Raw genomic sequence first — 26855 nt, 5'->3', positions numbered from 1 at the left:
GTGCATGGAACAGGCTCTTCTAACTCTTCAAGCGGCACCACCCTGCAACCCCCCCGATTTAACCCGAGCCTAATCATGGGACAATTTACAATGACCAGTTAACCTACCAACCAGTACATCTTGGGACTGTGGGAGAAAACAGAAGCACCCAGAGGAAACCCATGTGGTCATGGGGAGAACGTACAAACTCCTCACTGACAGCAGCAGGAATTGAACCCAGGTTACTGGTAGTATTGTGCTAGTGCCACTCTCAAGGTGGAGGAGCAACACCTCATATTCCATTTGGATAGCCTCCAACCTGATGGCATGAACATTGATTTCTCCTTCTGGTAATTTTTTCCCTTCCCCCTTCCCCCTTCCCTATTCTATCCCCCACTCTGGCCTCTTGCCTCTTCTCCTCATCTGCTTATCACCTCCCCTGTGCCCTTCCCTTTCTCCCATGGTCCACTCTCCTCTCTGATCAGATTCCTTCCTCTCCAGCCCTTTACCTTTCCTACCCACCTAGCTTCACCCATCACCTTCTAGCCATCCTCCTTCCATCACCTTTTTATTCTGGGGTCTTCCACCTTCCTCTCCAGTCCTGAAGAAGGGTCTCAGCCTGAAATGTTGACTGTTTATTCATTTCCACCGATGCTGATTTCCTCCAGCATTTTGTGCGTGTTGGTCTGATATTTTGCACTAATGTTAATTTGAAATGATACATATTTCACTTGCAGATATACTGATTTGCCATTATTTGCCTGTAGATACTTCTGTGGTGTTCCAAGCAAGTCTGGCAAATGCACAAATGCTGATTCCCAGTAACCAAGCTAGTGTCAGCAGCATGCTTCTGGAGGGGCATACTCTGATGGCATTAGCCACCATTATGTTTGCCCCAGGAGGAATTGATCGGGTGAGTTTAACAAACAGCTGTACCCAACAGATTGAAACTTTTGATCCTATTACATGAGGTTGTCATTCCAAGTTTCTTGTGGTCATGGATAAAATACAGAACAGGCCCTTCAGCCCACATCGTTGTGCACACCTTATAACCTACTCTAGGATAAGTCGGTTCTTTAAGGTTGTTATAGTCAGGGTAGTAATGGGGATAAACTCCCACTGCCTATTTAATTCTCACATCGGCATGCATCTCAAACAGCCTCTGATAACCAAGTCCACCTCCTGACCTTCACATGTGGCAGAACTGTTTTTACTGACAGGAGAAGGAGCAAAGGTGGGTTACTGGTGCCTTCAAACCCAGTCACTTTGGCAGATGAGGCTCATCAGTTATGGTTAGCAGCTCATATACGAGAAGGAAAGCGCTGATCTCAAACTTCTGCTGCTTTGTGGCTATACCCGCTCATTCAGGAGTAAACCCCAAGGGAAAAATCCAGAGCTGGAGTCCCTAAGGCAGTCCTACATTGAGTTCAACCCTGACTAGCAACTCCTGCAATGTCGCTGATGCCAAACTGTATCGGTCTCTCCTGTTCTTTTGGATTCATCAGCTGCGTGGAGGGGGGTAGCCTGCAACATGGACAGCAGCTTGCCCTCCATATCATACTGCCCTGGCTTGCATATCACGTAGACAGCTGCTCCTCAACATTGATGGTCAACCCCAATCAATGGAGGACGTCTAGGATGTGAGCAAATGGGACTAGTTCAGGTAGGGACATAGAACATGACAGCTCAGTACAAGCCCTTTGATTCACAACATTGTGCCAACCTTTTATTCTACTCTCAGGTCAATCTAACCCCTTCCTCCTGTATAGCCAACACATACATAATGCTGGAGGAACTCAGCAGGCCAGGCAGCATCATGGAAAAGAGTACAGTCGATGTTTCGGGCAGAAACCCTTCGGCAGGACTGGAGAAAAAAAAAGATGAGAATAAGAAGGTGGGGGGAGGGGAGGAAAAAACACAAGGCGATAGGTGAAATGGGAGGGCGGGAGGGGTGAAGTAAAGAGCTGGGAAGTTGATTGGTGAAAGAGATGCAGAGTTGGAGAAGGGGGAGACTGATAGGAGAGAACAGAAGGCCATGGAAGAAAGAAAAGGGAGGAGCCCCAGAGGGAGGCAATAGGCAGTCAAGGAGATGAGACGAGAGAGGGAACTGGGAATGGTGAATGATGAAGGGGGGTTGGGGGGGGGGAACCATTACCGGAAGTTCGAGAAATTGATGTTCGTGGCATCAGGTTAGAGACTACTCAGGCAGAATATAAAGTGTTGCTCTTCCAACCTGAGTGTGGCCTCATCATGACAGCATATGGGAATGGGAAGTGGAATTGAAGTGGGTGGCCACTGGGAGATCCCCTTTTTCTAGCGGATGGAGCATAGGTGCTCGGCGAAGTGGTTTCCCAATCCTTGTGCGGTCTCACTGATATACTGGGAGCACCAAACACAGTGTATGACCCCGACAGACTCACAAGTGAAGTGTCACCTCACCTGGAAGGACTGTTGGGCCCCGGAATGGTAGTGAAGGAGGTGGTGTAGGGACAGATGTAGCACTTACCAAGGATAAGTGCCAGGAGGGAGATCAGTGAGGATGGACAAATGGACAAGGAAGTTGCATAGGGAGCGATCCCTGCGGAAAGCAGAAAATGGGGGGCGGGAGGGAAAGATGTGCTTGGTGGTGGGATCCCATTGGAGATTGCAGAAGTTATGGAGGGTTATGTGCTGGATGCAGAGGCTGATTGGGTGGTAAGTGAGGGCAAGAGGAACTCTATCCCTGGTGGGGTGGCAGGATGATGGGGTGAGGACAAACATGTGTGAAATGGAAGAGATGCAAGTGCGGGCAGCGTTGATGGTGGAGGAAGGAAAGTCCCTTTCTTTGAGGAATGAGGACGTCTCCTTAGTTCTGATATGAAAAGCCATATCCGAGAGCAGATGCAGTGGAGACGGAGGAATTGAGAGGAGGGGACGGCATTTTTATAAGTAACAGGGTGGGAAGAGGTACAGTGGAGGTAACTGAGAATTCATGGGTTTATAATAGACATCAGTGGATAAGCTGCCTCCAGAGATAGAGAGATTGAGCAGCGGGGGAGAAGTGTTGGAAATAGACTAGGTAAATTTGAGGGCAGGGTGGAAGTTGGAGGCAAAGTTGAGGAGGTTGATAAGCTCGCATGGGTGCAGGAAGCAGCAGCAATGCAGTTGTCGATGTAGCGTAGGAAAAGTAGGAGAGTGACACCAGTGTAGGCTTGGAACGTAGACTGTTCCACTTAGCTGACAAAAGGCAGGCATAGCTGGGACCCATGCAAGTGCCCATGGCTACCCCTTTTGTTTAAAGGAAGTGGGAAGAGCTGAAGGAGAGATTATTGAGAATGAGGACAAGTTCCGCCATACGGAGGAGAGTGGTGGTGGAGGGGAACTGGTTGGGTCTGGTGACCAGAAAAAAGCAGAGAGCTTTGAGGCATTGCTGATGGGGGACGAAGGTGTATAGGGACCAGACATCTATTGTGAAAATAAGATGACTGGGGCCAGGGAGTTTGCAATCATTGAAAAGATCAAGAGCGTGTGAAGTGTCACGAGTGTAGGTCGGAAGGGACTGAACTAGAGGGGATGAAACTTCCTATATAGCACCTCCATTTTTCTATGATCATTTGATAAATTTCTTTGGGGGGAAAAAATCTCCTAAATTTCCTTTTCATTTTATAATTAATTATCTTAAATCTATTGTCTAAGTTACCAATTCATTAATCACTAGAAATTAATTAGGTTTTTTTTAAGACATAAAAGCAAAATTAGGCCATTTATCCAATCGATCAGTCTGCCATTCGATTATGGCTGACTTATCCCATAACCTTTGACATTCTTACTAATGAAAAACCTATCAACCTCTGCTTTAAGTATAACCAGTGACAGCCTCTACAGCATCTGTGGCAATGAATTCCACAATTCTGGCTAAAGAAGTTCCTCATCTCTGTTGTAAAGGGACATCCTTCTAGTCTGAGGCTGTGCCCTCTGGCACTAGACTGCCCAACTGTAGGAAATGTTCTCTTCACATCCACATTATCTAGGCCTGTCAATATTCAACAGGTTTCAATGAGATCTGCCCCGCCCCCATTATTCTAAATTTCCTCTCTTACTTATAATTAATTATCTTACATTTACGGTCTTAAGTTACTGATTCATTAATCACAAAAAGCTGATTAATATGATTGGTCAGATCAAATCTGCCTGCTTAGTTTCAAATTCCTTCAAGTATTTTTCGCAACTCATTAAATCAAAGGATAGCAACACCTGGATTTTGACTCTTTAATAATGCTTTGTCAGCTACAGTGCCTTTTCTGATCTGTTGAGAAGGTTGCATATACATAATCTTTATCTGTGTTCTCTAGGTGATGCAGAGAAAGGAAGATGTTGGTGATTCTCTCTGGAAGGTAGACCCCCAGTTACTGAAAATGGCACTCTCGCCGTATCCCAGGCTGCGTGCGGCTCTGTTTCCACAGATCACTCCTCATGGCATTCCACCCCCTGACATCTCTCTCTACCACCTTCTGCAGGTATCACAATGCATCTTTATTAAATGTTTGGATTTCTTCTGCTTTCTAAGAATGTTTGCAGACATGGGATTTTTGTTTAATGGGCAACACACACAAAATGCTTGAGGAACTCAACAGGCCAGGCAGCATCTATGGAAAAATGTACAGTAGACGTTTCAGGCTGAGACCCTTTATCACAATGTGTCTTGTTTAATGGTGTATTTGTTCAGATTCAGATTGATTTTATTTATTGCATGTGCATTGAAACTTTGATGAAATGCATCCTTTGCATTAACAACACAAACTAAGGATATGCTGGGGCAACCTGTAAGTGTGGGATATTATACAATTGCAATGGTGATCATATTCTGTATTCCTTTCCTTAGAGTGCTGATCAAAGAAAACTTATTATCAAAGTACATACAGTACTGTGCAAAAGTCATGGGTATATATATAACTAGGGTACCTAAGACTTTTGCACAGTACTGTATTTGTCAGTCGAGCGGAGAGCGAGTTTGTAAATCTGATGGGAGCAAAGGATATTGGGAATGGTGAGGGTGGAGTGCCACGGGAGGGGTGCCAGACAGGTCTCAGAGACGGAGTGCCAGAGGCAGGGATTGGCGTGGGTGCAGGCTCACCCAGCCCTGAGACGCTAGGCAAGGTCACTTGATTCCAAACAATTGGTTTATTGATCATTACAAATTGTCTCTGTGGTGCTTCCTGCTCCCTCCCTCTCCCTTCCCTTTTCCCAACCATGATTCCCCTCACCCTGCCACAATCGAGACCCATATCAGAATCAGGTTTATCATCACTCATATATATCATGAAATTTTCTTATTTCCGGCAGCTATACAGTGCAATACATAAAATTACTACAGTACTGTGCAAAAGTCTCAGGCACCCTAGCTATCTATATGTTCCTAAGACTTTTGCACATCACTATATATGTCACCATATACCACCTTGAGATTCATTTTCTTTCAGGCGTCTACAGGAAAGTAAAGAAATACAATAGAATTTATGAAAAGCTGTATGTAAACACAGACTGACAAACAACTAATGCGCAAAAGAAGACAAACTGTGCAAATAAAAGAAAATGCTGAGAACACAAGTTGTAAGAGTGCTTGAAAGTGAGTCTGTAGGTTGTAGGGTAATAACTGTTCCCGAACCTGTGGTGTGGGACCTAAGGCTCTGGTACAGCGAGACAGGGGCATGGCCTAGATGCTGGGGGCCCTGGATGATGGATGCTGCTTTTTAGTGGCAGCATTCCATGTAAATGTGCTCAGTGCTTTGCTTGTGATGGACTGGACTGCATCCTTTTCCATTCCAGGCCGTGATGCAGTCGGTTAGGATACTCTCCACTGTGCATCTATACAAGTTTGTCAAAGGCTGCTTACCCAGATGATGCTCGTTTTCTCTTTTTATTCCCAAATGAAACTGTTAAGGATATCAGTTAACTGGCCAGAGGTGAACCAGATGATTAATGACAGCTGCTCTTCTCACATTCCAGGGAGTGATACCAGGCAGGGTAATTTTCCAAGGTTCTTGAAGTTATAGTCTGGAGACTGTAATAAATTTGAAATGTCAGTTTTAGTCAGGAAATAAAACTGAGTATCAAAAAAAAAGAGTAGAGACTACAGGTTAAGTTAAACTATTAACAGCAATTGTACACAGAATGTAGTTTGCAGGCGATGGGATAAGCTGTATGTCGTTTTTATAGCCAAATGTAGATTTATGGTCCTTTTGCTCATGGGTGACTAATCATAATGGACCAAGTTTCACAGTTAAAGATAAATATTTTTTTAAAAGATTAGTTGTATTTATCACATGTACGTCAAAACACAGTGAAATGTGTTGTTCTTGCATCAACAACCAACACAGTTCAAGGATTGTTCCCTGCCCCAACAACTCACTGACCCTAACCCGTACACCTTTGGACTGTGGGAAGAAACTGGAGCACCCGGAGGAACCACACACAGTCACAGGGAGAACATACAAACTCCTTGCAGACAGCAGTGGGTATTGAACCTCGATCGGTGGTCACTGCCATTATGAAACGTTATGCTAACCTCTATGCTACTGTACCACTCTAATAGTGAAGCATCAGTGGTCAAGATATTAAATGTGTAAATCAATTAGACATCAAATGATGAATAGAGAAATCACAAAGTTGTGTTAGTTAATCTCCAGTTGTTGCACCAATATACAGGCATTTAATGTATCAGGGGTATGGGTCTGATATGCATGATAAATGTTTACTAATCTAGCTAGAAATATATGTAGAGTAGATCTCTGGAGTTGTACAATGTTCAAAATGTTTGGCACATTAGCAAAGAGATTAACATGACACTTTACAGCACCATCTGTAAGACTGGAGTTTAATTCCCACTGCTGTCTGTAAGGAGTTTGTACGTTCTCACCACAACCGTGTGGGTTTCTTTTGGGTGCTCAGATTTTCTCCCACAGTCCAAAGAGATATAGGTGAGGGTTAATAAGTTGTGAGGGTGCTATGTTGGCCAGGAAACGTGACAATACTTTCCAGATGACTAGCACAATCCTTGCTAATTGTGTTTGTAGATTTGATGCAAACAACGCATTTCACAGTGTGTTTCAATGTATAGTACTGTGCAAAAGTCTTAGGCACGTATACTGTATATAGCTTGGGTCCCTAAGACTTCTGCACAGTACTGTATTTGTCAACGTAGAGCAGAGAGCAAGTTGGTAAATCTGGCGGGGGCAAAGGGTGTTGGGAATGGTGAGGTTGGAGTGCCGTAGAAGGCGTGCAGGTCAGGTGGCAGAGGAGGAGTGCCAGGGGTGGGGGGCGATTGGGTATTGATGGCATGGGTGCAGACACACCCAGCCCTGAGGCACCAGGCGAGGTTATTTGATTCCAAACTATTACAGAATGTCTCTCTGATGCTTCCTGCTCCCTCCCCTCTCCCTTCCCCTTTTCCCAACATGATTCCCCTCTCCCTACCCCCTTCTCACTCTCCGTCCACAATAGAGACTCATATCAGAATCAGGTTTATCATCACTCACATATGACATGAAATTAGTTGTTTTTGCAGCATGTGTACAATACAATACATAAAATTACTACAGGACTGTGCAAAAAGTCTTGTGTAAGGACCTCTTTCAAATCACTTTTTGTCCCCAGTTTAAGGTGAAGCTCTCAGAGGATTTTATTCATGATAACATTATCTCCAATCAGGAAGGAATTGAACAGTAAATTGATTGCGTGAGTGTGGGATTATCTCTTCCAATTAATTGTACTCTTCAGTTTGATGTTAAAAGGTTTTAGGGATGTTTATTGATTGTCATTCAGATTGTTAAATGTCCCATACTCCCAGCTCAATGTCTCTGGGCCACTGTAATTGATGTGTGATATGGTGCTGACTTCAGCTTTTTGATTAAACACTTGAATAAACATAATTTAATGATGACAAATGTTCATGTTAGTTTGAAGGCCTATTTGACTGCGTGAAGACAGTTTGAGTCGAGGAAGAACAATACTATACAATGCAAAAAGGTTTTTTTTATTTTCAGCGGAGCAAGAATAAAAAACATTTGACTTGTTTGTACTTTGGCATGTGTGTATGTGTGTTGACTAGAAAGTTGCATAAAGCTCATAATTGTGCATTTATTTTGAACAGCAACCTTGGTATACATTTTGAACACAAAATTATGAGGAGTATAGGTAGGGTAAATGCAAGCAGGCATTTTCCACTGAGGGTTGGTAAGACTTCAACTAGAGGTCATGGGTTAAGGGTGAAAGGTGAAATGTTTAAGGGATACCTGAGGGGGAACTTCTTCAGTTAGAGGGTGGAATGAGCTGCCTGTGGAACTATACAATTCATTTTCAGTATTATTTATTTGCTTGTTTAAAATTATTTGCATGATTTGTCTCCTTTTGCATATTGGTTACCAGTCTTTGTTTATATGTACGGTAGATTTTCGTAAATGCTATTGACTTTCTCTAAGTATAGGAAGGTACATGGATGAGAGGGCTGCAGGTCGATGGGACTGAGCAGTTAAAAGTTCGGCACAGACTAGATGGACCAAAGGGCCTGTTCTGAGCTGTAGTGCAAGAATAAGATTTTTGCCTTTTGCAGGAATGCATAGATGTTTGTTTATTCAACACACTTGTTCACATTTTTTTTCTAGGAGATTTTGCTGATTTCCCCCCCCCTTTTTTCTTACAGTCACTTCACCCCTTTGACCCATCTCGGCTCTTCGGCTGGCAGTCCGCCAACTTGCTCTCCACTTGTGGTGAGTGCCTTTGAGATTAGTGAGTGTAAAGTGAACAACAGGCACAACCAAGGGAGAAGGCAGTCTGGGAGCTCACCAACTTTGCAAGAGCAGTTAGGGCACCACTAGATTATTTTCATCTACCTGTTGTCATGAATTTCCACCCATAAACTTGTTGTTTTTTTGTCTCTCCTCCTCAAAGTGGTGAGTCCTGCTTAACTAGAAATAATACCTTCATAACACACTGACCGGTACCTCCTGTACCTAATAAAGTGGCCAATGAGTGAGTGTATGTTTGTGTCTTCTGCTGCTGTAGCCCATCCACTTCAAGGTTGGACATGTTCTGCATTCGGAGATGCTCCTCTGCACACCACTGTTGTAACACATTGCTACCTGAGTTACTGTCATCTTTCTGTCTGCTTGAACCAGTCTGGCCATTCTCCTCTGACCTCTCTCATTAACACGGTGATTTTGCCCACAGAGCTGCAGCTCACTAGATGTTTTTTTTCTTTTTCATACCATTCACTGTAAACGCTAGAGACTATTGTGCATGAAAATCCCAAGAAATCAGCAGTTTCTGAAATACTCAAGCCACCCCTATCTGGCACCAGCAATCATTCCACAGTCTAAGACACTTAGATCACATTTTTTCCCCTTCTGATATTTAGTCTGAATAACAACTGAACCTCTTACCCATGTCTGCATGTTTTTATGCAATTAGTTGCTACCACATGATTTTTTTTTTAGGCATCCGTTAGTTTCATGAGACCATGGATTTGCGCCTTGGAACGTTTCCAGGGCGCAGGCCTGGGCAAGGTTGTATGGAAGACCAGCAGTTGCCCATGCTGCAAGTCTCCCCGCTCCACACCACCAATGTTGTCCAAGGGAAGGGCATTAGGACCCATACAGCTTGGCACTGGTGTTGTCACAGAGCAATGTGTGGTTAAGTGCCTTGCTCAAGGACACACACGCTGCCTCAGCCAAGGCTCAAACTAGCAACCTTCAAATCACTAGACGAACGCCTTAACCACTTGGCCATGCGCCAACACATGATTGGCTTATGCAATATTTGCATTAATAAGCAGGTATACAGGTGTAGTGAATAAAGTGGCCACTAAGTATAGATTTAACAGTTCCTTACAAATGAAGAGTGATTTTAATAGGCAATTAACAATGGCACCCAGCAAAAGCAACACTTAACTGTATGGGATTGGAACCTCCAAAATTTAATTACCAGTTGAGTGGATAAACCCCAATATGAGCCACATTTGTAACATTGAAGATGGACAGCTTTTGTCCACGTTGGCTTTAGAAGTCATTTTCCATCCTAAGGGACAGTCTCGGCAGAAGGCGATGACTCAGAGTGGAGTCTTGATACTGAAGTTAGAGGAAACAGGCTTCTGCTGCAGTGCAGTTGCTGGGAAATGTATGTGTCAGTTTCAGTCTGGGACAGGATCTGACTTGGCCGTGATATTATACACGTGACTCAACTGCAGCATTCAATCCAATTACATAGAAGATAATAACACAGAACAGGCCCCCTGGCCCACAATGTTTTACCAGCCTTTTAGCCAAGCTGAAAAGGATCACTTCACCAATGAAACATAGAAACATAGAAAATAGGTGCAGGAGTAGGCCATTCGGCCCTTTGAGCCTGCACTGCCATTCAGTATGATCATGGCTGATGATCCAACTCAGAACCCTGTACCTGCCCTCTCTCCATAACCCCTGATCCCTTTAGCCACAAGGGCCATATCTAACTCCCTCTTAAATATAGCCAATGAACTGGCCTCAACTGTTTCCTGTGGCAGAGAATTCCACAGATGCACCACTCTCTGTGTGAAGAAGTTTTTCCTAATCTCGGTCCTAAAAGGCTTCTCCTTTATCCTCAAACTGTGACCTCTCGTTCTGGACTTCCCCAACATCGGGAACAATCTTCCTGCATCTAGCCTGTCCAATCCCTTTAGGATTTTATATGTTTCAATAAGATCCCCCCTCAATCTTCTAAATTCCAGCGAGTATAAGCCTAGTCGATCCAGTCTTTCATCATATGAAAGTCCTGCCATCCCAGGACTCAATCTGGTGAACCTTCTTTGTACTCCCTCTATGGCAAGGATGTCTTTCCTCAGATTAGGGGACCAAATCTGCACACAATACTCCAGGTGTGGTCTCACCAAGGCCTTGTACAACTGCAGTAGTACCTCCCTGCTCCTGTACTTGAATCCTCTTGCTATAAATGCCAGCATACCATTTGCCTTTTTCACCGCCTGCTGTACCTGCATGCCCACTTTTAATGACTGGTGTACAATGACACCCAGGTCTCGTTGCAGCTCCCCTTTTCCTAATCAGCCACCATTCAGATAATAATCTGCTTTCCTGTTCTTGCCACCAAAGTGGATATCCTCACATTTATCCACATTAAATTGCATCTGCCATGAATTTGCCCACTCACCTAACCTATCCAAGTCACCCTGCATCCTCTTAGCATCCTCCTCACAGCTAACACTGCCGCCCAGCTTCGTGTCATCCGCAAACTTGGAGATACTACATTTAATTCCCTCGTCTAAGTCATTAATGTATATTGTAAACAACTGGGGTCCCAGCACTGAGCCTTGCGGTACCCCACTAGTCACTGCCTGCCATTCTGAAAAGGTCCCGTTTATTCCCACTCTTTGCTTCCTGTCTGCCAACCAATTCTCTATCCACATCAATACCTTACCCCCAATACCGTGTGCTTTAAGTTTGCACACTAATCTCCTGTGTGGGACCTTGTCAAAAGCCTTTTGAAAATCCAAATATACCACATCCACTGGTTCTTCCCTATCCACTCTACTAGTTACATCCTCAAAAAATTCTATGAGATTCGTCAGACATGATTTTCCTTTCACAAATCCATGCTGACTTTGTCTGATGATTTCACCACTTTCCAAATGTGCTGTTATCACATCTTTGATAACTGACTCTAGCATTTTCTCCACCACTGATGTCAGGCTAACCGGTCTATAATTCCCCGGTTTCTCTCTCCCTCCTTTTTTAAAAAGTGGGGTTACATTAGCCACCCTCCAATCCTCAGGAACTAGTCCAGAATCTAAAGAGTTTTGAAAAATTATCACTAATGCATCCACTATTTCTTGGGCTACTTCCTTAAGCACTCTGGGATGCAGACCATCTGGCCCTGGGGATTTATCTGCCTTTAATCCCTTCAATTTACCTAACACCACTTCCCTACTAACATGTATTTTCCTCAGTTCCTCCATCTCACTGGACCCTCTGTCCCCTACTATTTCTGGAAGATTATTTATGTCCTCCTTAGTGAAGACAGAACCAAAGTAGTTATTCAATTGGTCTGCCATGTCCTTGCTCCCCATAATCAATTCACCTGTTTCTGTCTGTAGGGGACCTACATTTGTCTTAACCAATCTTTTTCTTTTCACATATCTATAAAAGCTTTTACAGTCAGTTTTTATGTTCCCTACCAGTTTTCTCTCATAATCTTTTTTCCCCTTCCTAATTAAGCCCTTTGTCCTCCTCTGCTGGACTCTGAATTTCTCCCAGTCCTCAGGTGAGCCACTTTTTCTGGCTAATTTGTATGCTTCTTCTTTGGAATTGATACTATCCCTAATTTCCCTTGTCAGCCACGGGTGCACTACCTTCCTTGATTTATTCTTTTGCCAAACTGGGATGAACAATTGTAGTTCATCCATGCGATCTTTAAATGCTTGCCATTGCATATCCACCATCAACCCTTTAAGTGTCATTTGCCAGTCTATCTTAGCTAATTCACGTCTCATACCTTCAAAGTTACCCCTCTTCAAGTTCAGAACCTTTGTTTCTGAATTAACTATGTCATTCTCCATCTTAATGAAGAATTCCACCATATTATGGTCACTCTCACCCAAGGGGTCTCTCACGACAAGATTGCTAATTAACTCTTTCTCATTGCTCAATACCCAGTCTAGAATAGCCTGCTCTCTAGTTGGTTCCTCAACATGTTGGTTTAAAAAACCATCCTGCATACATTCTAAGAAATCCTCTTCCTCAGCACCCTTACCAATTTGGTTCACCCAATCTATATGTAGATTGAAGTCACCTATTATAACTGCTGTTCCTTTATTGCACACATTTCTAATTTCCTGTTTAATACCATCCCCAACCTCACTAGTACTGTTACACAACTCCCACCAGCGTTTTCTGCCCCTTAGCATTATGCAGCTCTACCCATATCGATTCCACATCCTCCCGGCTAATGTCCTTCATTTCTATTGCGTTAATCTCCTCTCTAACCAGCAATGCTACCCCACCTCCTTTTCTTTCATGTCTATTCCTCCTGAATATTGAATATTCCTGAATGTCGAGCTCCCATCCCTGGTCACCCTGGAGCCATGTCTCTGTGATCCCAACTATATCATATTCATTAATAACAATCTGCACTTTTAATTCATTCACCTTGGTACGAATGCTCCTTGCATTGACACACAAAGCCTTCAGGTGCTCTTTTACAACTCTCTTAGCCCTTATACAATTATGTTGAAAAGTGGCTCTTTTTGATTTTTGCCCTGGATTTGCCGGCCTGCCTCTTTTTCTTTTCACCTTATTACTTTTTGCTTCTACCCTCATTTTAGACCCCTCTGTCTCTCTGCACTTGTTCCCATCCCCCTGTTGTGAACTAACCCCCTTTCTCCTGGTCTCTTTAATTTGATTCCCACCCCCCAACCATTCTAGTTTAAAGTCACCTCAGTAGCCCTCGCAAATCTCCCCGCCAGGATATTGGTCCCCCTAGGATTCAAGTGTAACCCGTCCTTTTTGTACAGGTCACACCTGCGCCAAAAGAGGTCCCAATGATCCAAAAACTTGAATCCCTGCCCCCTGCTCCAATCCCTCAGCATTTATCCTCCACGTCATTGCATTCCTACTCTCACTGTCGCGTGGCACAGGCAGTAATCCCCAGATTACTACCTTTGCGGTCCTTTTTCTCAACTCCCTTCCTAACTCCCTATATTCTCCTTTCAGGACCTCTTCCCTTTTCCTACCTATGTCATTGGTATCTATATGTACCACGACCTCTGGCTCCTCACCCTCTCACTTCAGGATATCTTGGACGCGATCAGAAATATCCCGGACCCTGGCACCAAGGAGGCAAACTACCATCCGGGTCTCTGGACTGCGTCCACGGAATTGCCTATCTGACCCCCTTAATATCGAGTCCCCTGTTACAACTACCCTCCTCTTCCTTTCCCTACCCTTCTGAGCTACAGGGCCGGACTCTGCGCCGGAGGCACGGCCACTGTTGCTTTCCCCAGGTAAGCTATCCCCCCCCCCACCCCCCAACAGTACTCAAACAGGAGTACCTATTTTCAAGGGGCACAGCCACCGGGGTATTCTCTATTACCTGACTCTTCTCCTTCCCCCTCCTAACCGTGACCCTCTTGTCTGCCTCCCGTGGCCCCGGTGTGACCACCTGCCTATAACTCCTCTCTATCAACTCCTCACTCTCCCTGACCAGACGAAGGTCATCGAGCTGCAGCTCCAGTTCCGTAACGCGGTCCCTTAGGAGCTGCATCTCGATGCACTTGGCGCAGATGTAGACGTCCGGGAGGCTTGGAGACTCCAGGGCCTCCCACATCCGACACCGAGAACAACAAACTGCCCTCACACTCATACTGCCCCTCTCCTCAAGTAACAACAAAAAATGAATACCAAACCTTCCTCGCCTCGCCCGTTTCCGCCTAAGCCCGTTGAGCCGAAGCCCTTAAGCCTTCACTCTGCTCCCGGTTCACTCCACCGCCCGCAAACTACGCTGCCCGCTGTATGAGGCTCTGTTCCTTTTAAATCTGCCGCGGTGCACTGCCCGACATCACAGGCCCGCGCAGTCCCACCTCTCTGAACGCCGACGGAAAAAAAACCCGAAAAATTCAAAAATGGCTTCCTCCGCACTCCCGCTCCGATTCTCAGACTTCCTTCTTCGAATTAAACCCGAAGCAGGATTTGGTTATAGAACAGAAGCAGAACAATGGTTATAGTTTGTTGGAATTTTCCACCTCAGAAGCTCAGGAGTGAATTCAATTATTTAACCCATCGAGTCTGCGCCACCATTATTCCTGTCAATCCCATTCTCCTGCCTTCTCCCTGTAATCTTTGATGCCCTGACAAATCAAGAAACTATCAACCTCAACTTCAAATATATCCAGCGTCTGGCCTCCACAGCTATCAGTGGCAACAAATACCATCTTCTGGGCTAAAGGAATTCCTCCTCTGCCATGTTCTAAATGGATCTCCTTCTATACTGAGGCTGTGCCCCCTGGTCCTAAACTCTCCCACTATAAGAAACATCCTCACTAATGTCTAGGCCTTTCAATATTTGATAGGTTTTAGTTTGGGTATCCTAACAAAATCTGTGCTGTTTTTCAACAGACTTTTCAAATGATTTACCTCACTTTTCTTGCCCTGATTTGGTAAACAAGTATGCCATCACGGAAAGACTAGATTTTTCCTATTACCTGCGACATGGACGCCCGTCGTATGCTTTTGCAACTTTTCTCGTTCAGCAACTGGTGAAGAGCAGTTCACCCAAGCAGTTGTAAGTATCTTAGAAACGTGTATTACTGATTCAGCACAGTTCTCTTCTGCTCTCTTCATCTCTAAATATGAAGTAAACGTGGGAGTGGTGTCAGTGGTTCAATTGAACTACCAAAGTATTCATTGAATTGGTTAATTTGGAGAAAAAATTAATATTAAATATAAAATGTTATGTTTTGTTGATTCTTGGTGTCTGCTAAAATCATGAGTGGAGCGTTTTACAATGTTATTCCAGATATCAAATTAAGTCTCTCAGGTACTTTGAAGATTTATTTCTAGTTTGCTCATAAGACCTCTTTTGGCACTTATTAACTGCGAAGCATCAAGGACCCTGTCTGGTGTTTGACATTTATCTGCAAAGATCTCAGATTCAGTGTGTGAACTACTGTCACCATAGTGTTGGTCATAGGCGCAAACGACACATTTCACTGTCTGTTTCAACGTACATGTGACAAATAAAGCTAATCTTTAACTAATCGTTGGACATGTGGCCAAGTGGTTAAGGCGTTCGTCTAGTTATCTCAAGGTCGCTAGTTCGAGCCTCAGCTGTGGCAGCTTGTTTGTGTGCTTGAGCAAGGCACTTAATCACACATTGCTCTAGTGTCTGTGCGAGGAGTGGCGCCCCACACAGACTTCCAATCTGCACCTTGTAAGGCATGAAAATGCCCGATGCAGGCCTCTCATGGTCTGAGTCGATGTTCCCCTTAACTACATAAATGCAGATTTATTTTCTTTTTACAGATGAAAAGGAAACAAAGCTATTAATAATAATATTGATCTGTATATCAGTGCATCCTCAATTAATGCCCTTCACTGTTACCGTTGCTCCAAGGACAGAAGATTCCTGAATAATGCAAAACCAGTTCCTCCTCAGCAGGAGGCAGTAAGATTCACTTCCTGAGATGATAACTCGGTATTTGAATATAATCCATCTCACTAAGTAGAGAGCAATATTCAGGAAATAATCTAATGTTGATTTTTTAGTAGGTAAATTCTCAGTTTAATTGTTGTCCATCTGTTAAAGGGACTAGTTTTATGGTCCTTTTGTTTATTTATTTGTTTGTCTGTTTGTTGTTCTATTTGGAGATACAGCACGGAACAGGCCCTTCCGGCTTTTTAAGCCGCACCGCCTAAGAACTCCCAACAACCCCAATTTAACCTTAATCTAATCACAGGACAATTTACAGTGGCCAGTTAACCTACCTGGAACATCTTTGGACTGGGGGGAAACCGGAGCACCCGGGGAAAACCCATGCATTCCACAGGGAGGGCACACAGAGATTCCTTACAGGGGATGCTGGTATTGAGCTCCGCACTCCGATGCCCTGAGCTGTAATAGCATCGCTCTAACAACCGTACTACTGTGACACCCAAATTTAACACACAATTTAATGTTTCTATTGCTGGAAGGGATCTGTGGAGTTGGTATTGTCCTTAAATATATTCTCTGCAGTAACAAAATACTTCAGATGCTAGAAATCAAAATTGAATTGAATTGACTTTATTTTTACATCCTTCACATACATGCGGAGTAAGACTCTTTACATTACGTCTCCAAGTGTGCAATGTGCAATCATAGTAATCTATATTAAATAGAACAGTCAGTGTAACCTAGAAATACACTCAGATCACCGTGAGTTAATCAGTCTGATGGAAGAAGCTGTCCCGGAGCCTGTTGATCCTGGCTTTTATGCTGCGGTACCGTTTCCTGGATGGTAGCAGCTGGAATAGATTGTGGTTGGAGTGACTCGGGTCCCTAATGATCCTACAGGCCCTTTTTACACACCTGTCCTTGTAAATCTCCTGAATCATGGGAAGTTCACAACTACAGATGCGCTGGGCTGTCCGCACCACTCTCTGCAGAGACCTGCGATTAAGGGAGGTACAGTTCCCATACCAGGCAGTGATGCAGCCAGTCAGGATGCTCTCAATTGTACCCCTGTAGAAAGTTCGGATTTAGGGGCCCATACCAAAGTTCCTCAACCATCTGAGGTGAAAGAGGCGCTGTTGTGCCTTTTTCCACGCAGCTGGTGTGTACAGACCATGTGAGGTCCTCGGTGATGTGGATGCAGAGGAACTTGAAGCTGTTTACCCTGTCAACCCCAGATCCATTGATGTCAAAGGGGGTTAACCCATCTCCATTCCTCCCGTAATCCACAGCCAGCTCCTTTGTTTTTGTGACATTGAGGGAGAGTTTGTTTTCTTAACATCACTGTGTCAGGGTGATGACTTCTTCCCTGTAGGCCAGCTTGTTATTGTTTGAGATTAGGCCGATCAGTGTAGTGTAAATAAAAGAACAGAAACTGCTTGGCAGGACCAGCATCTGATTTTCTATGAACACGTCTTTCCTCAAAGATTGCAAATGTCATCTGTTCGTTTCCCCTGATTTAGGATTCAGCGAGTAAGTATGGAAGCACACACCCTTGGATTAGCCTACTTCACAGTGCCCGCTGTGGCTGCAGCATGCACCGCCTTTCTTGAATTACTTGGTGCTGGCAGCTTTAAACTCAGAATTGACCTCAAAGTGGCAAATGTGATTCTGAAACATTGGTGCGCCAACACTGATGAGACTCGACGCAGCTCACTACAACATACTTTAGGTAATTATGATGCTTCTCTTTTGACAAATTGTATATCAAGAATTACCAGTCAATGTAAATACTGTATATTATTCTGTGGTCACAATTGAAGGAGATGTGTAGTAAAATGCTTTGTTTTTGTTTGGAGGGCTATAATAGGTGAAGTTCTCAAGACTTAACAGAGTATTAGAACATAGAACAATACAGTACAGGATGGTTCTTTCGGCCCATAATATTCTGCTGACCCATGTAAGCCATGATCAATCTAACCCTTCCCTCCTACACAGTTCAGTACTCTCCATTTCTCTTACATCCATGTGCCTATTTAAGGATCTTTGAAATGTCCTTAATGTATCTGCCCCAAGCAGGTTATTCCAGGAATCTACCACATTCTGTATTTTAAAAGTATAAAAGCTACCTTTGACATCTCCCCCTATACTTTCTTCTGCTCACAGATGTCCCCTGTTATTGGCCATTGGCACCCTGGGGAAAAGGCACTGGATGTTCACTCTCTCTATGCCTCGCATTATCTTGTACACCTCCATCAGGTCACCTCTCATTCTCCTTCACTCCGAAGAGAAGAGCCCTAGCTTTCTCATCCTTTCCTCATAAGACATACTCTCTAATCCCGACAGTATCCTGCTTAATCTCCTTTGCACCCTCCCTAAAGCTTCCGCATCCGTCCTGTAACAAGGTGATCGGAACTGAACTTTAATACTCCCAAACACAAGGAAATATGCAGATGCTGGAATTTCAAGCAACACACATTAAAGTTGCTGGTGAACGCAGCAGGCCAGGCAGCATCTCTAGGAAGAGGTACAGTCGATATTTCGGGCCGAGACCCTTCACCAGGACAAAGGGTCTCGGCCCAAAATGTCGACTGTACCTCTTCCTAGAGATGCTGCCTGGCCTGCTGCGTTCACCAGCAACTTTTATGTGTGTCAATACTACCAAGCATGGTCTAACCACAGTTTTATAGAGCTGCAACATTACCTTGGGGCTCTGGAACTCAGTTCCCCAATGAAGGAGGGGCAACATACCATAAGCTATCTTAATCACCCTATGAATTTGTGTGGCAACTTTGAGGGATCTGTGGACGTGGACCCCAAGATCCACACTGTTCCTCCACACTGCTAAGAATCATACCATTACTCCTGTACTCTGCCTTCAAGTTCGATCTCGTAAAGCAAATCACTTCGTACTTCTCCAGAATGAACTCTACCTGTCACTTCTCAGCCCAGCTCTGCATCCTGTCAATGTGCCTCCACACTGCTAAGAATCATACCATTACTCCTGTACTCTGCCTTCAAGTTCGATCTCATAAAGCAAATCACTTCGTACTTCTCCAGAATGAACTCTATCTGTCACTTCTCAGCCCAGCTCTGCATCCTATCAATGTGCCATTATAAACTACAACACTTTACACTATCCGCAACACCACCAATCATCACCACCAAACTTACTAATCCGCCCTTCCACTTCCTCATCAGTCATTTATAAAAATCATAAAAAGCTTTGCGCCTCAGTTTTTGTATTTTCTCTCCATTTAGAAAATAGTCAGCTGTTTCATTCCTTCTATCAAAGTGCATGATACACTTCCTGACACTATATTCCATCTACCATTTCTTTGCCCCTTCTCCTAACCTGTCTTTCTTCTACAGTCTCCCTACTTCCTCAAAACTACCTGTTCCTCCACTTATTTTCATATCGTCTGTAAGCTTTGCAGCAAAGCCATTAATTCCATAATCCAAATCATTGACATATAACGTAAAAAGAATCTGTCTCAACACAGACCCCTGTGGAACACCAGTGGTCGCCAGCAGCCAACTAGAAAAGGCTCCCTTTGTTCCCAATCTTTGCCTCCTCTAATCAACCACTGCTTTATCCATACTAGAATCTTTCCTGTAATACCATGGGCTCGTAGCTTGTTAAGCAGCCTCATGTGTGGCACCTTGTCAAAGGCCTTTTGAAAATCCAAGTGTACACAACATCAACCGATTTTCCTTTGTCTACCCTACTTATTGTTTGTTCAAAGAATTCCAACAGATTTGTCAGACAATATTTTCCCTTGAGGAAACCATGCTGACTACGGCCTATTTTATCTTGTGCCTTCAAGTACCCTAAGACCTCATTCTTGATAATCGACTCCCAACATTTTCCTAACCACAAAGGTCAGACTAAATGGTCTACAGTTTCCTTTCTTCTATGCCTCTCCCTTCTTGAAGAGTGGAGTGACATTTGCAATTTTCCGGTTTTCTGGAACCATTCCAGAATTTAGTGATCCTTGAATGATTATTTCTATTGCCTCCACAATCTCTTCAGCCACTCTTTCAGAACCCTGGGCTGTACACCACCTGGTCCAGTATCCAAGATATCCTCAAGGAACGAGCCTCAGAAAGGTGGCGTCCATTATTACGGACCCCAACACCCGCGGCATGCCTTCTCGTTGTTATTGTCAGAAAGAAGATACAGAAACCTGAAGGCTTCTTCCTCTCAGCCACCCAATTCCTAAATTGAACCCATGGACACTACCTCGTTTTTTTTATTATTTCAGTTTTTTCCACTATCTTTAATCTAACTATACACAGACACACACACACACACACACACACAAAATATATATATAAACACACATATACTTACAGTAACTGATTTACTTATTCTTTTTCTATATTATCGTGTATTGCATTGCATAGCTGCTGTAAAGATAACAAATTTCACAACATATGCTGGTGATATTAAACCTGATTCTGATCAGCTTGAATGTTACAATGAAAATGAAGATTTAGAGGATGCAGTTGTCAAAAGCATTGAATGAAGGCAGTTCATTATCTGCGCTAGATGTCTGCACTGATTTTGTTCATTTACAGTCAATCAAAAGAACACAGCAGGGGAACTCCTCTGTCAATAACTAATAGGAACTAATACACAGTTTTATAGTGTTGCAGAGATATTGGTAGTGCTCCAGTTCGTTCTGCAATTCGTTTAAATACATAATTTGTTACTGTTAAACAGTAGTTTGTCTTTTTTATACCTTTTAGCTATAGTTTGAAGGTGAAAAGGGGCATGGCATGTTTACAGGCAAGCCTTCCTTTGCACACAGTCAGTGGAACAGCTGCCAGGAGAAGCTGATACAATAGCAATGGTTATGAGGCATCTAGACAGCCTGGGGATAGAGGGATATAGACCACATGCAGGCAGGTGGGGTTAGTTGGGTGTGGCATCACAGTCAGCACTGACATTGTGAGCTAAAAGGCCTGTTCCCATACTCTACTGCTCTGTGTGATGTAGCATTCATAGTCATACTTTATTGATCCCGGGGGAAATTGGTTTTCGTTACAGTTGCACCATAAATAATAAATAGTAATAAAACCATAAATAGTTAGATAGTAATATGTAAATTATGCCAGTAAATTATGAAATAAGTCCAGGACCAGCCTATTGGCTCAGGGTGTCTGACCCTCCAAGGGAGGAGTTGTAAAGTTTGATGGCCACAGGCAGGAATGACTTCCTATGACGCTCTGTGTTGCATCTCGGTGGAATGAGTTTCTGGCTGAATGTACTCCTGTGCCCAACCAGTACATTATGTAGTGGGTGGGAGTCATTGTCCAAGATGGCATGCAACTTGGATAGCATCCTCTTTTCAGACACCACCGTCAGAGAGTCCAGTTCCATCCCCACAACATCACTGGCCTTACAAATGAGTTTGTTGATTCTGTTGGTGTCTGCTACCCTCAGCCTGCTGCCCCAGCACACAACAGTACCACTGTAGTCTCTGCATCTGTGATAATTAACAACCTCGCGTTCTCAATGACTACTTGGCCTAACCACTATCAAGGACATGTATACGGAAAGGTGCTGGCAAAAGGCCAGTAACATCATGAAGGATCCCACCCACCCGCTCATGGACTGTTTGTCCCACTGCCATCACGGAGGAGACTACTATGTAGCATCCATGCCAGAATCACCAGACTCAAAAACAGTTACTGTCACCGAGTAGTAAGGCTGATCAACACCACTGCTCACTAACTTCACCGCTACTTTATTATTTCCTACAACCTAGCGTCACTTTATGGACATACAGTACAATCTATGTATATAAGTGTAATGCCCTGGTTAAGATTTCTACTGCTATGCTGTGAGGTGGCTTATACTAGCAAATTTGTGTAAAAGCAGTGTGCCATGCTGGGAAGTGTGTTTTGGCTTTGGCTAAGAAAAAGAATCATGTTGTCCAATTTAGGATTGTGAGTCAGCCAGTCAGAATTGTGGGGAAGAGTTTTCTGAAGGGCAGTAGTCTGGTTCGGGGGGTTTTGGCAGGAGCTGCAGAGCGGGACAGGAGGCAAGAGGCCAAAGAATGCCGTTGGAAGGAGAATCCCTGTTGCCCAAAGTGCTTTGTGCAGATGAATGGCTCCAAGGAGGAAGGGAGAGAGAGAGAGAGAGAGCCAGTTGGTTTGAGTTGGACCTTGAGGGAAGTTTGGAATGTGGTGTGTGCTTTCACGCAGACTGTGAATAAAAGATGACTCCAGTATGAGCTCTTATGGTCATATGCTCATTGGACTGGTTTAACTGTAATGGGCCCTTTTCTTTTTATTACTGTTTGATAAAGCTGAAATTTGTAAATATATTTTCTTTATAATTTTATGTGGTGTACAATCTGTTATTTCTGGCCAATGGACAATTCTGTATGGGCAGCATTTAAGACCATAAGATATAGGAGCAGAATTTGGCCCATTGAGTCTGCTCCGCCATTTCATCATGGCTGATCCAAATTTCCTCTCAACCCCAATCTCCTGCCTTCTCCCTGTATCCCTTCATGCCCTGAGTAATCAAGAACTTATCAACCTCAGACTTAAATATACACCAAGCTTCAACCAGCAGCCAATCTGGACATCAGAAGTTTGGAGAGGAGGGTACTTCAATCAGATCCACTGCCGAGGATAAAAGGCAGAAGCGGTTCACAGCAGCGTAATAGAGCTTTGACCAGCGGCCAGTCGACTTTTGGGATTAATTAGGGCAAATTAAAGGAAGGCAGGGGCAAGCACAACGGCCATCATCTGACTGGACATAGGCAGAGTGGTGATCTTAAGGCTTTAGCTCTTCATGGCTTCAGCGAAGAGAGGCTTCACTCAGAGAGGCTTCTTTTCTTTATATCTGCTTAGTTAGGTACAGATGCCAGGCAGGATAGTGAAATGCTCCTCTTGTGGGATGTGGAAAGCCAGGGAAACCTCCAGTATCCCTGACAACTGCAACTGCAACTGCAAGAAATGCATCCAGCTGCAGATTCTAACAAACTGCATTAAGGAGTTGGAGTTGGAGTTGGAGCTGGATGAACTCCAGATCATTTGGGAGGCTAAAGGGCAATAAATAGGACATATTGAGAGATTGTTACACCCAAGGTGCAGGACACAGGAAACTGGGGGACAGTTAGGAAGGGGAAAGGATTTAAAGAGCCAGTGCAGACTACCACTGTGGCCATCCCCCTCAACAACAGGTTTATCACTTTGGAAACTGTCGGGGGGGAGGGGGGATGACGAGAAGGGGGGAGAGGCATGCTGTGAAGACCGAGGATTCATTAGTTAGGGGCACAGACAGGGGGTTCTAAGGGTGAGAATGAGATTCCTGGATGGTATATTGCCTCCCAGGTGCCAGGGTCTGGGATACCTCTGATCAAGTCCTCAGCATTCTTAAGTGGGAGTGTGCACGGCCAGAAGTCGTTGGTCCATGTAGGTGCCAATGACATGGGTAGGACAAGTGACGAGGTTCTGCATAGGGAGCTCAGGGAGTTAGATGCTAAGTTAAAGGGCAGGACCACCAGCGTTGTGATCTCAGGATTGCTACCCATGCCACGTGCTAGTGGAGCTAGAACTAGGAAGATTATACAGTTTAACACCTGGCTAAAGAGTTGATGAAGGAGGGAGGGCATAAGATTTTGGATCATTAGTCTCTCTTCCAAGGAACTTGGGACCTGTACAGAAGGGATAGTTTGCACCTGAGCTGGAGAGAGAGAAATATCCAAGTGGGAAGGTTTGTTAATACTGCACAGTGGGGTTTGAGCTTGAGTTGCAGGGGATGCCAGAGCAGTTAGTGGAGAGGTTGTGGGGGCAGATGATGGTAAAACCTCTGACACGTTAGAAATCAAAAGGTTGAGCATGGTGCAACAAAAGGGTGAAAAGGGCGAATAAAGGACTGAAGGTGTTGTATCTGAATGCACACAGTATACGGAATAAGGTAGATGAACTTGCAGCACAGTTACAGATTGGCAGGTATAATGTTGTAGGCATCACAAAATCATGGCTGAAAGATTATAGCTGGGAGATCCATGTCCAAGGGTACACATTGTATTGAAAGGATAGCCAGGAAGGCAGGTGGTGGCATTGCTCTGTTGGTAAAAAATGAACTGTAATCATTAGGAAAATGTGATATAGGGTTGGAAGGTGTTGAATCATTGTGGATAGAGCTAAGGAACTGCACGGGTAAAAAGAGCCTGGTGGGAGTTGTATACAGACCCCCATACAATAGTAAGGATGTGGACTCTAAATTACAATGGGAGGTAGAAAATGCATGCCAAAAGGGCAATGTTACAATAGTCATGGGGGACTTCAACATGTAGGTAGATTGGGAAAATCAGGTTGGTGCTGGATTCCAGGAAGGGGAATTTCTAGAGGCCTACAAGATGTCTTCTTAGAGCAGCTCATGGTTGAGCCCATTAGGGGATCAGTTATCCTGGCTTGGGTGTTGTGTAATGAACCAGAAAGAGTTTAAGTTCAAAGAACCCTAAAGGGCAAGTGATCATAATATGATCAAATTCACCCTGAAATTTGAGAAGGAGAAGCTAAAGTGAGATGTATCAGCATTACAGTGGAGTACAGGGAGTACAGGCATGAGAGAGGAGCTGGCCAGGATTGATGGGAAAAGAACACTGGCAGGGATGACGGCAGACCAGCAATGGCTGGAATTTTTGGAAGCAATTTAGAAGATATAAAGAGGAAGAAGTATTTAAAGGGAAAGTTGACACAGCCATAGTTAACAAGAGAAATCAATGGCAACATAAAAGCCGGAGAAAGGGTATATAATAGACCAAAAATTAGTGGGAAGCTTTTAAAAGCCAACAGAAGGAAACTAAAAAAGTTGTGAAAAAGGTAAAGATGGAATACAAAAATAAGCTAGCCAATAATACTAAAAAGGATACCAAAAATTTCTTCAGATAACTAAAGAAAGGCAAAAGTGGATATCAGACCACTGGAAAACAATGCTGGAGAGGTAGTAATGGGGTCCATGAAATAGCAGATCAACTGAATAAGTATTTTGCATCAATTTTCACTATGGTGGAAGTTTCAGGTGCCTGGGGGCATGAAGTGTGTGAAGTTACCATAACTAGAGAGAAGGTTCTTGGGAAACTGAAAAGTCTGAAGGTAAATGAGTCACTTGGACCAGATGGTGTACACCTCAGGGTTCTGAAAGAGGTAGCTGATGAGATTGTGGAAGCATTTGTAATGATCTTTCAAGAGTCACTAGATTCTGGAATGGTTCTGGAAACTGGAAAATTGTAAATGTCACTCCACTCTTCAAGAAGGGAGGGAGGTCGAAAGAAGGAAACTATAGGCCATTTAGTCTGACCTCAGTGGTTGGGAAGATGTTTGAGTCGATTATTAAGGATGAAGTCTCAGGGAGTCAGCATGGTTGAACAGCATTCGCTGAACATAACACAGCATTTGCTCAAATCAAGATTTCTTTAATCGGAACATCAGAATATTCCTGTTTGGTTGAACCCCAAGTCAGACAGACAATAGACCAAAATTGTTTATGAAATGTGGCCTTCTCATGTGACTGTTGCAGAGCTAACTAACGAGCCAAGTTTGTATGAGCCCGGTGAGAGAATTACGTAAGCTATCTTACATATTTACATTTATTGTGTTCTATCAGATCTGGAGTAAAAATTATTTTGTTCTCTTTACGTATGTGTACAGGAAGTAACATTAAACAATCTTGAATCTTGAGAACTCCTTCTCACTTTTGATGTACTCTTTTTATGAATTCACCACCAGACAGTGAACCAATTTCCTTCTTCGCTGGTCACCGCAACAATCTTAGAAATGTACCTTTTAAATGATCTCTGATGTGTCCTCCTTTTGTTCTCAGCTGAAAAACTCCAGAACCTGATTGTGGGGAATAGATCATCGGCAGAAGAATTACTAACACATTTAGAGAATGCCACTTGGGAGATTATACAAAGAAAAAATATAAAGAGGTATCAAAATTCTGTGATCTTAATCTGCCTCTCTTTAGCTCTGTTATGGCTTAGCCTCGTTATATCAATAATAACACTGAGCTTAGGTAATAGTCTTCAGGTTGGGTGAATATCAGTTTCTCTAACTTCCAGTAATTTCTCCCTCTCCCCCTTCTCTCTTTATCCACCCCCATTTTGCCTCCCCTTTCACCTATTTTCCTTTTCTCACCTGCACAACATCTCCTTCTGGTGTCCCCCCTCCTTACCTTTCTCCCATGGTCCACTCCTCTCCTATCAGATTCTTTCTTCAACCCTTTACCTCTTCTTCCTATCACCTTCCAGCTTCTTACTTCATCCCCCTTCCCCACCCACCCACCCACCTTGCTTCTCACCTGGTTTCACCTGTCTCCTGCCAGTGTGTACTTCCTCTCTCCCTGACCCCACCTTCTTCTTCTGGCCTCTGCCCCTTTCCCTTCCAGTTCTGATGAAGAGCCTTGACCCAAAACGTCAACTGTTTATTAATTTCTATAGATACTGCCTGCTGGCTGAGTTCCTTCAGCACTTTGTGTGTATTTAATTGCAGGGTATCTTTCGAAGCTGGTCAGGAGTGGTCACTGATGGCCCAGTTCTGCAAGCTGCATGGCATCACGCTCAGTGTGGCCTACCTGCAGGCCTGTGCCCAGGAGGATGACTGGCTACAGTTTATGGTCTTTGCTCAACTTCACAACTACCAACCAGAAGAGGTAAAATGTTTGAGATATTACAGTACCT

At 43.9% G+C, this 26855-nt stretch overlaps 1 protein-coding gene across 1 annotated transcript in view; it reads left to right on the top strand.

Annotated features, from left to right (window-relative positions):
• The window catches only part of spg11 (SPG11 vesicle trafficking associated, spatacsin), a 205971-nt gene that overhangs the window by 103559 nt on the left and 75557 nt on the right, over positions 1–26855 (top strand). Inside the window, exons 18-24 of the mRNA XM_072278002.1 lie at positions 747–892; positions 4311–4475; positions 8657–8723; positions 15114–15279; positions 17670–17878; positions 25997–26105; positions 26668–26827. Coding sequence (XP_072134103.1) covers positions 747–892; positions 4311–4475; positions 8657–8723; positions 15114–15279; positions 17670–17878; positions 25997–26105; positions 26668–26827 — 1022 coding nt within the window. The remainder of the gene's footprint in view (positions 1–746; positions 893–4310; positions 4476–8656; positions 8724–15113; positions 15280–17669; positions 17879–25996; positions 26106–26667; positions 26828–26855) is intronic.

The sequence above is a fragment of the Mobula birostris genome, chromosome 14 (genome assembly GCF_030028105.1).
Source record: "Mobula birostris isolate sMobBir1 chromosome 14, sMobBir1.hap1, whole genome shotgun sequence".
Classification (NCBI taxonomy): domain Eukaryota; kingdom Metazoa; phylum Chordata; class Chondrichthyes; order Myliobatiformes; family Myliobatidae; genus Mobula; species Mobula birostris.
The sequence above is the reverse complement of the archived record's forward strand: the minus strand, read 5'-3'. Positions and strand labels throughout refer to the sequence as shown.